This window comes from Gavialis gangeticus, unplaced genomic scaffold (genome assembly GCF_001723915.1).
Source record: "Gavialis gangeticus isolate Ggan-Ray unplaced genomic scaffold, GavGan_comp1, whole genome shotgun sequence".
Taxonomy (NCBI): Eukaryota; Metazoa; Chordata; order Crocodylia; family Gavialidae; genus Gavialis; species Gavialis gangeticus.
This window is the reverse complement of record NW_017729027.1, coordinates 47,817,767-47,828,299: the sequence shown is the minus strand read 5'-3', so window position 1 is coordinate 47,828,299 and position 10,533 is coordinate 47,817,767. Positions and strand designations below refer to the sequence as shown.

The 10,533-nt window shown below is 47.0% G+C and overlaps 2 protein-coding genes across 5 annotated transcripts in view; one reads left to right on the top strand and one right to left on the bottom strand.

The window, feature by feature from the left end:
• ACP1 (acid phosphatase 1, soluble) overlaps positions 1-2,035 on the bottom strand; it is a 35,782-nt gene extending 33,747 nt beyond the window's left edge. For both annotated transcript variants that reach the window (XM_019520633.1, XM_019520632.1), the window contains exon 1: positions 1,928-2,035. In XM_019520633.1, coding sequence (XP_019376178.1) covers positions 1,928-1,970 — 43 coding nt within the window. In that variant the 5' untranslated portion in view covers positions 1,971-2,035. The remainder of the gene's footprint in view (positions 1-1,927) is intronic.
• A 142-nt stretch (positions 2,036-2,177) lies between these two features.
• The window catches only part of SH3YL1 (SH3 and SYLF domain containing 1), a 115,471-nt gene continuing 107,115 nt past the window's right edge, over positions 2,178-10,533 (top strand). For 2 of the 3 annotated variants that reach the window (XM_019520630.1, XM_019520628.1), the window contains exon 1: positions 2,246-2,264. In XM_019520630.1, coding sequence (XP_019376175.1) covers position 2,264 — 1 coding nt within the window. In that variant the 5' untranslated portion in view covers positions 2,246-2,263. Of the gene's footprint in view, positions 2,265-10,533 lie in introns of all 3 variants that reach the window. The other variant, XM_019520631.1, reaches the window with a different exon arrangement.

Here is a 10,533-nt window from a genome sequence, read left to right as displayed (position 1 = left end):
GAGACAGCCTATGTTTAGGGCACCTTTTCTAGCCCCTTCCTGTTCAGGGTGAGTAGAGGGGATCCTAAAGAGGACTGCTCAGTCACAGCCAAACCTGACTAACTATACTTCTGTCTTGGTAAATGCAAAATGACCATCACATAACCGCTACCTACATCCAGATTTGTGACTAGGGACTCCCAGACATAACTGTTCCTGTCCCCAACACCACTTCACCACTTGACTGCGACCACAGGACTTGTTAACATCTCCCCACAAACCATCTTGGCAAGTAAAAACACACGGCAGAGAAAAGCAACAGACCTGGGATCTCTGCTAATCTGACTGAAGGAAAAACTCCTTCCTGGCCCCATATTCAGTGATCAGTTACTCTCTTAAATGGAATTCTCTGTAGCACCAGAGATCAATGGCCCACTTCATTCAATGTCCCCATTAGGAATGTAAGTATAATTTAAAAAAAAAATCATTTAACCTCCTCTAAGTATATCAGTGAATAGGATTAACCAACAACACAGCAGACTGGACACAGCTGCTGCTGGGAGCTGCTTGGGCTCCTGAAGCTCTTTGACTGTAAAAGGTGGGGGGAAAGAGGAGGCAAGCCCAGGCAGACAATGCAGCCCACCTGAAGTCCTGCCCTACTAGGAAGGGAGCACCTGTAAACAAGAACCTAACTACTTAATTGATGAGTCCTTAGGCTGCTAGCTCTTTTGATCTTAAGCTACGGGTACTAGTTGCCCTCACCCTTCCCTCCGTTTCCTGCTGGGGCACCGTGACACTTCTCTTCCCTGACAGACTGTGCTGGCTGGGAGCTAAGGGATAACTGTAAGCTAATTGGTTATCACTGCATTTATCAGTAAACAATTAATCCTTTAAACTTTCATGAGGCTGAAATTGGTTGCTTATTCCTAGTTCCTTATTCTTGGTTCCCAGTTCCTCTCTCAAAGGAAATCTAGACCTCATAAAAGCTTGTTATTAATGAATTACACACCCTAAACCAGGGGTGGGCAATTATTTTAGCAGGAGGGATGCTTACTGAGTTTTGGCAAGCTATCAAAGGCCACATGACAGGCAGGCAATGGCAAATAAATATTAATTTTGTAAATTTGGGGGGGGGGCCCTGGGCTAGACAAAATAGCCTGGCAGGCCACATTCGGTCAGCATTTTACCCACCCCTGTCCTAAACCAACAATTTCATTAGCTATGAATATTTACTAATTAATACATACAATAATAACCAGTACATATTCATAGCTAATTAAATTATCTGTTTGGATATGTAATTCATTAATAACTTTTTAGCTTTGGAAAAGTAATGGGTTAAGCAACCAACGTCAGCTTCAAACTTCCACATCCCTAGTCCCCACCTACATTTGTGGCCAATCTGATGCTTCAGAGGAAGGCAACCCCCCCCCAGCCAAATCTGTACTATAAGAAGCAATTCCTTCCAAGTGAACAACTAAACCTGGAACTGGCTTATCATGGTCTTAAAACAGACTTGCAAGCATCAGGAACAACAGTACGTCCCTAACATGCCCCCAAATACGGCCAGGGGCAACAGGAACTTCCACGTTGCACTCTAAGGCCATGAAGGAAGTGAGAGGAAAGATTCCCTGCGCAGGGCCCAATACCAGAAGGTCAAGACCATCCGTCCTAAGGGCTCTGCAGCGCGGAGGGGCGGCTGTGAGTGGGCAAGCGCGCGGCTTTCAGTTCAGAGACCGAGTCCGGCCAGCCGGGCAGATGCCCGCTCCGGCCCTGCAGCGCAGGCGGGCGGCAGGCCCCGGCCTGGATTGCGCCCCGTTCCCAGGCCGGCGGTGTCCCACACTGACGTCACGGCAGCGCCAGCACGAGCTGCTTCTTGTGACAAGAACTGCGGAGATCAGCTACGTCACCAAAGGACTCGCTCCCCCCAGCCCCAGCGCCCCCTCACCCAAGCACACGAAGAGCACAGACTTGACTTCCCTCGCCGCCATCTCCACCCGCAGTGCCAGCCTCACAGTCCTTCCGGCTGTCGCGCCAGCCGCGCGGCGCTTTACGGCCCCGCCCTTCCCGCCTGCCCTCAGCAGTGCCTGACTGGAAAAAAATATATATTTAAAAAAAGAAAAAATGCACGCCAAGATTGCGGGCCCGGCCACAAACTTCCTCTCCTCGATAAACCCATTGGGGGTGCGAGATAAAAATCAGGCAGTGGGGTAGACAGCCCTGCCCCTCCCAGCCTCACCTGGCGCAGGTGAGCGGAGGCGGTGACGCGGAGCGGGCTGCGAGTAGTGAGTGCGGGTCGTGTGCAGCGGGGGAAGGGGGGTTGTGTGCAGCGGGGCTGCTGGTGCTGCGTGTGTTGTTGCCCCCGGGGGTGGGGAGGGAGCGGGGGTGTAGGCAGCAGCCGCCTCTGCGATGCCCTCACGGAGTCATCCCCAGCCTCTGGGCTTTGCCCGCAGCCACGAAACAATCCGTGGCAGCCGAAGGGGGTAGCAGGGATCACTTGTGCCTTCCCTGGTGTCGGGGGGGTTCATCCAAGCCCCCTCCGAAGCCCCTGGCTCTGACTCGGTCTTGCCAGGTGTACGATCATAACCGCATTTGTACAACCATTTCAACCCTTGCAAGATGTACAACTGATAATAGTAAAAGTGTTCAGAATGTATGACAATTTTTGAAGCAGCAAATTGATGCAGCATATGTAAAACCCAAGTCACTGTCGAGCAGTCCTCACCGACTTTTGGGTTTGCTGCCAGTGCTTTCTTATGACTGCTTGTCTCTGAAGAAAGAAATGCTTTAGCTTTGACCCAGTTCTCACTTGCCCACTGATGAGGTATCGTTTTTCAGTCAACACAATCATTTTGAGCCTCCAGTGCGATAATTTCATATTTAAGACCTGGCGACACTGCTTGGACTTCTTCTCGCTCATACGATGCTGGTGGAAAGCGTGGGACTCGCTGCCCCTAGAGCTGGTGGCGGCTGCAACTCAGCTGGTTGCAGGAAGGGGCTGGACAGGCTGGGGGTCACTTCTGAGCAGGACAGTGCAGGGTCCAGCCTCCAAATTGGTGCTTTTTAGAACTGAAATGCTGGAGGCTGGAAGTGAGAAAGGAGCAGCAGTGGGAAAACTTCTAGTTAGGCCCAGCTCACTCCCTCTTTCCTCATCAGTTCTCTGGTGCTGTGTGACACACATGGGCCTTTTGATATGCCATTGGGATGGTGGACCAGAGCCCACCAAGTAAAGCTGGAAGCCCCGCTTGGTGATGGGGGCCACTAAGGGGATATCACTGATTACAAACTGGGGCAAACATAAATGAAACAGAGACAGTATTGAAGGTCATAAGTTTATGAGGAGTGCATGGGGGGGGGGCAGGACACCAAGCACAGCACACTAGACAGCATCCACTGGTCCTCGAGCAAGTCCAAGGACCCAATGATACTCTGCCCAGGTATGTGAACAGATGAGGGAGTGTGACACAAACCTATTTGTGATCCTTCAGGGGCTGGGCCTAGGCCCACCAAGTAAGTTATTAGCCTCCTTCAGGCACGGAGGCTACAGGAAAGGTGACAATTGATTACTTGGGACAAATAATAACAAAAACAGGGACAGGCGTGGAGGTCAGAGGTTCAAATAAGAGTGCCAAGGGGGAAAACCAAGAATATGGATATGTGAACAGATGAAGGAGTGTGACATACGCCTTATAACACATCAGGGAAAGTCACGGGCCAAGACTGCCATGGAAACTATAAGCCTGCTTTAATATTGGGGGTGGGGGGGTCACTAGTGAATTGTTACAGATTTCTTTAGACAAATAATATTGAAAACAGGGACAGAAATGGAGGTCAAAGGTTCAAAACAAGATTGCCAAGGGGGGACACGGAGCAGAGCATACCGGATGGCACCTACTGGCCCTTGAACGAATCCAAGGAGCCAGGACAATGCCCAGTGATATTCTGCCTGGATATCTGAATAGACGAGGGAGTGTGACATAGGAGGCTGGCCAGGACAGATCTACCATCTGACCCAATAAATGGCAGTTCTTATGACACTTGGCCCCTGCTGGAGGTTGGGTGTGGAGCTCTCATCTCTTTCCTGGTTTCATGATCTAAATTTAACACCTCGGCTCTACTCAGTGGACTGAGCAAAAGGCAGGGCAAGATGTCACCTTTTAGACTAACCAGTTCAAAAAAGCAAGAGCCACCATAGACAGTGATCTGCTTGGTTGGACACTAGCAATGGAGTGCATGCTGCAGCAGCCTATTCCCAGCATTGGATGAAGCAGGCTGTTGCCTCTGAAAGCTCCTGCCTCTTTGAGCCAGTTTGTCTAAAAGGTACAGCCCTGCTTGACTTTCTGCTTAACTTCACATTCACATGACCCACTGACTCTGTGCCAATCAGTTAGGACAGGGGAGTCAAAATCATCTGGCCCCACTGGTGGGATGAGTGATGCAAGGCCAATCCACAGGCCAAGTCTAGGTGATGGGTCCACAGACTTCCCCCCTCCCACCAAAGCGCTGGATCTAGCACCCACTCCAGGATCTACATTGTATACAGCATGTGTGCTGCAGTGGCTGGGGCAGGCGCTGCATGCAGCAGAGTTCGCAGAGCAACTGGGGCAGGTGCTGCAACAGTGTAGTATAGCAGGGGAGGCCAGGACTGTGTCATGCAGCTCCTGCTCCTGCCACAAGTGAACAGAGGCAAAACAACCAGACAGCCATAATGCATAGATATCATGTTAGTCATCCCTCTAGGCGTTAGACCTGTAGCCTAAGTAAATTCTGGTTCTTCTGGTGCTAATCAGTTGTCTTAACCAACTGCTTATACTGTGGCTAAATTTGACTGGCATTCTGAGTTGAAAGAGGGGGTTCCCTCTCTTGGGGAGGGGCGTTTCAATCTCTGGTGACGGGTGTTTTCATTACTGACAAGTGTTTCATGTTCAGCTTCTAAGAAGGCACACACTTATGCATGCTCACCTTTCATTTTTAACATTTTTATAATAAAGGTTAAAAAGTGTGTGGGGGGGAATCTGTCTTTTTTGGATTTTTTTTAGTTAAATTATGTAAAAAAAATTTTCTCTTGCAATGCTAACATGATAATTGATGGTATACGCAAACCTGAGACAGAAAAGCAAGTAAGATGAGCATTTTAGCACCTAATTTGAAAAGTAAAAAAAACAGTAAAGAAAGTATATGTTAAGATGATGGGTAGACAGAAAAATGTTGTGTATTTTTAATATTTTTGTTTGTATGTGGGATAGAGAGAGTGGAAACCTGTTTATAGAAGGCTTGAAGCCTGGAAGATCTTATGGTAGAATCCATATACAACCCTACTTTATAGGCATTCATTTAGTAAACATTTACCCACAACATTACCTAAGTCTTGGCAAGTTTGAATTCAATAGGACAGTGCATAGCATTAAGCACTAATACCTTGCTTTAGTCGAGAAGTAATTTTAAGAGTTAGTAGTATATATTTTCATAGGAAGAAAAATACATGTTATCTCTTATTGTTAATGTGCATTATTGGAGCATTTGAACTGACAGTCTATTCAGTTTGCCACAATTTTTTGTTCTTTGTTCACAGCAATAAGTTCTGAAGCAGAATGGGATGGGAAATCTGTGCCAAATAGTTAAAATATACTACCTTGTTCCTTTTGCTTTTATATCTGTTGTGTTTTGAATGGTTAAGGAACAGGGAAATAATTAAAATCCTTGCTCTTTGGTTTAATTATTAACATCTGAATAAATTTGATTTATGTTCCTCTGATGCTGTTTAAAATGCTGTCCATTTTTTTGCACTTGCTTTCATATCTTGAGTGTCATTAATTTCAGAAAGTATCTGTCCTAGTAGGTGGTCAGAATTGCAGTAATTTATGGACGTTGGCTCTGGAACATGGGAAGCTAGAACTAGTATGTGAAGATGGAATGCAGAGACTGAAGGGAATGTGTGGTGATTTTTGTTGGTGTAGTTTATTAAGTCTGTTATGTGTCTGCAAGTAATGACTGGAGCAGGTATATTTTATGAGATGTATTTTTATGAATTTGTTGGGGAAACCAACATTTTGCTTTTGTAGTTCTCAGTGTGAGCAAGTTAAGTATCTGAAATGCCTTTCAATAAAGTATTGAGCAATCTGACTAATATGTCACATGTTGTTTGCTCTCCTCTGGGGGAGGAACATGTGCAGTGTTTGTCTTGATAGTGGTTTTCCTCCCTAAGTGTACTTGTTTCTCTATGTTACAGCACTCTGTATTATCAGTTCTAGTACAGGTGAAAATAGGAATGTCTTTCCTTGTTTTGTTTACGTGTATCTCATAAGCAGACATCCTGGCTTTCTCGGATTAAAAAAAACAAACCCAAATTCTCTGATTTTTTTTTTTAACACCCTGCCCACCCCCATCCACATTTTTACATCATTAGAACAAGCCACCACTATATATTATTTGGATTGATATGGCGTTTAGTTTATATGACACACAAATTTGGATTTTGTGGAGGTGGGGTTTAAATCAGAGCCGTTAAAGCAGCCTGTGCACCAAACTTCTGTTACAGGTATAAACCAATTTCCGATCACTTATCCTAGTAGAAGTGTAATGTCTGTACCTGGCCCTGGTGACAGTGGTATGGTTGAGTGTGATGAAAGATAGCTGTGTATTTTCTGCATGCTCCTGGCATTTGAGTCCATGTCATCCGACCAGTTAACCTAGCAGCTGCCACGTAGGTTATGAAAAAGACCGGGAAGCTAACTGATGCTTCTTGGACTCAACAAGGGATGGAGGTGAAGTGTCATGGAATATGTGGTCTTTTGTTTAGTGTAGTACTAACTTCAATGAATACATGCACAGACAAAGTACCTGATTGTAATTGATTGGGATGGGACAAGACTTTGGGGGTTCCTGTCTTTATAGTTTTGTATCTTAGTTTCATGTTATAATTTCATGTAGTTTCACATCTTAAAAATAGAAGACACAGACATACACTGCCTTCTGCTGATTCTACCTTCTAGTCATTCCTGTTGTGTAATGTCACCTTGTGAGTTTTAGGAAAAAAGGTTTGTCACAGTGTGCCGTCTCCAGGGGTGGCTTTTTTTTTTTTTTTTTTTACTTAAAATAAAAGTTAGTAAGAGAAAAATAAACCATTCTCATTTTGAACTTTGGCATTTTGATTTTAATTTTGTTTCCCATGACAACGGTAGTCTTGTATCTCTTTCTCTTCATGTCAGTGTAATGATGTTCACGTGAAAAGCACCTGGCTCTAAGTAAATGTTTTGCCTAAAAAAGTTAAAGCTACAGATTCAACCAACAAGCTTAGATGGAAATTGGGCTTTATTTATTTATCAAGCACCATTGCTACTTTCAGAGATTCTGAAGAGCAACTTTGGCCATTATTTCTCCATTGTTTTCTATGTGGTTGCACAGCTACATCCTGGATTCTTGTCTGGGCAAACTACATGACACTCATGCTTCAGGAGGGCTGGAAGACTGTTGTAGCCATGGTGGTTCAGGAAAGATGAGAGAAGCCAGGGTTTTGGGTGTCATCTCTCCTAACTATACAGTTGATCCAGTAAAGATAGCACTAGAAAAATCTTTGCTTCACCCATGCTTCAGATACTTTATCCTGACGATTTTATCTTGTCCCAGCTAATAAAATATGAAGAGAAAGTGCACGGCTGATTAGCTTGTATCCAAAATCTCTTCTCTGTATCCAGCAAACCCATTATTTTCCTTTTTTAATTTTTTTTTTTTTGTTTTGTTTTTTTTTTAAAAGGCCCTGTATGGATGTTCACATATCATTTTACTCCTTGATGTTTCTGCCCTCATTTGGAGAGATTGTTCTGCTAGGAAGATGAGAGGAAATTGTCTCTGTATTTAATTGTGTAGGGCTTATTTCAAATTTGTGTTAATACAGAACCCATTAGGAGCTGGGATCACCTAATCCTTCTGCTAGTACATTGTCAAAAGCCATTTAGATTTCCTTGAGATTGTTGTTAAAGCTAGTCATGCATAGGTCTCATCCCAGCAAGTTACTAAGTGGTGCATTATCTGTTTGCCTGATCAATGCATCTGTTTTAAGTGAGCAAAATAAAGCAACACACAAATCTTTATTAAAATGCCTCTAAATTATAGCAGTTTCAAATTTATAATAAATAAATACTGATTCCATTTTAAAACATGTTTTTAAGGGCAATTAAATAATTATAGGGAAAAAGACATAGGCGAAAGTAGATTATCAATTTACTTGTAGGGTTCGAGTGATGCTGTATCTGTGATGGTCCAAGGATCATGCAAAGGACCAGGATTTTTTGGGGTGAAAACTATTTATTGGATCACTCACATAGTTGGGGCCTCTGACTAGAAAAGTGCTTCACATTAAAAAATTTGTCGAACTTCATCTATACTATACATGTGGCCCAATTCGAGAGATCATCCAAAAAATGCTGGCCTCATAACATATTTGTGGTATTGTTTCCCAGTAGCAAATATTTTATGTTGTGAAAACACTGACTATTATCACTTAAGCAAAATCACTTTTATATTTACAGGGGTCAGATCAGTTAACAGAGCTCCTATCCAACTGGGAGCCAATTTTGCTATGGGTACTGCTCAGCTTTTCCCACCTCCAGTGGCTCCTCCTCCTACCCCTGCTGTGCTGTTCCAGGCAGCAGATAACATGGGGAAGGGTGGTGTCTATGAGGTCGTGTGCCAAGCACCACATGCCCAGCCAGGCAGGGGGGACGCTGCAGCCAGGGGGGCTGCTGCCCCAGAGTGTGGGGCTCCAGTTCCTGGCCATCTCATATGCACTTGACCGCCCACAGGTAGCTGTTTGTTCTGCTGGGTGGGCAGAGTTGATGGAAGGTGGCCAGGAACTGGAGCTGTAGTCCTGTGCACTGGGGCAGGAGCTGCCCAGCTGCAGCTTCCCTCCCTGCCTGGCTGGGCATCTGCTGGCCAGCATGGCTCCCCATGGTTTCCCTGTGTTACCTTCTGCCTGAAGCGATGAAGCAAGGTCATGAGGAAGAGCAGGAGGGGCCGCTGAAGGCAGGGGAGCCAATCAGTACTTGCATGGCTGCAGCAGTAGCCATGCCAGGAAGCTGTGCACGCTGCTCAGTGCTAGGGTGGTGCTGTCTGCTGGGAGTACAATGTGGGCTACTTTGGATGGGAGTGGATGAGGCTGAGTCCCCTGTGGAACATTGTAGGGGAACCCATGGACCGGATTGGGGGGGGGGGGGGGGGGGGGGGGGGGGGGGGGGGGGGGGGGGGGGGCCCCGTGGGGAACTGTGTGGGGGACCCCGGGGCCGGGTTGGGGGGGGGGGGGCAGGTGGACCACAGCTGCACTGTGCCACGTGGGTAAAGTCTGCTGCACGTGCCCCCTGCTCCCTACCCCTGTCACGCCCTGCCCCCACGCTTGGCTGGCTCCTGGGACCTAGTGTACAGGCAGCCCCCCACAACAAGCACATAATCCTCACATGCTCTCACACATCCCACTTCTCCCCAACACAATATACAAGAGTAAGACTTTCTTTTGAGTTATTATGCAGTTGCCTCTATAAGCACTGCTCAAAAATGAGGACAAATTATTTTTTGAAATAAAATTAAAAACATGTCATTGTAGGTATTTGATTTTAGTATATGATTTGTTGTTTTTTTTTATCTATAATTTGTTAAAATGACATTTTCTGAAAGATTTTGTGTTTGTAGCCCTCAGCATCTCACCAGAACTTGTTAAGTTGCCCTCCAGCCCAAATAATTGCCCAACCTTGATCTAGAGCTTCATGGCAGGTGAAAATCCATTTCATGAAAAATATTTTAGATCTAGTTGTCATGGAGTGGGGCCTATGAGCAGCCGCGATCCCGCTAGGTCCCCCTGCCGTGCCAATCAGGAGATGCAGCACCCTCTTATTCTCGCCCGCCACGTCTTTGCTCTTATATAATGTAATATGGGAGGCTGCCTATGATCTTCTGAGATTTAAGGGTGACTTGTTGCACTCCCAGCCTTATGGGCTATGTGTGCCTCCAATCTTCCACTAGCCCTCCCCGGGCTTCACTCTTACCAGCTGGCCCCCCCAGGGGCCTAGGCCACGAGCTTCCCACGCTCTTGCCCCTCTTGCCCTTCACTGGGGCCTTTGTCTGCGCTACTCGCACCCGTGGCTTTCTCTTAGCCGGTCCCGCGCTCTCGCGCCCGTGGCTCTCCTGGAGCTTGCTTCCGCCCGCTCGCGCCCTTGGCTCCCGCCGAGCCTGCCTCTGCACTGCTCGCGCCCTTGGCTCCCGCCGCCTACGTGCCAGCCCTGTCTCGGGCTTCCCGGCGCTGGGGCTCAGGTGGCATGCAGCCATGCCTGGCCCCTGACCTTTCTCAGGGTCCCTATGCTACGCGCCTCTTGGGCGCTTGCCCTCGCTGGGGCCTGCTCTGTGCTGCGCGCGCCCTTGGCTCCCTCCGAGCCTACACGCCAGCCCTGTCTCGGGCTTTCACTGGCACTGGGCTCAGGTGGTATGCAGCCGTGCCTGGCCCCTGACCCTTCTCAGGGTCCCTATGCCACGCACCTCTTGGGCGCTTGCCCTCGCTGGGGCCTGCTC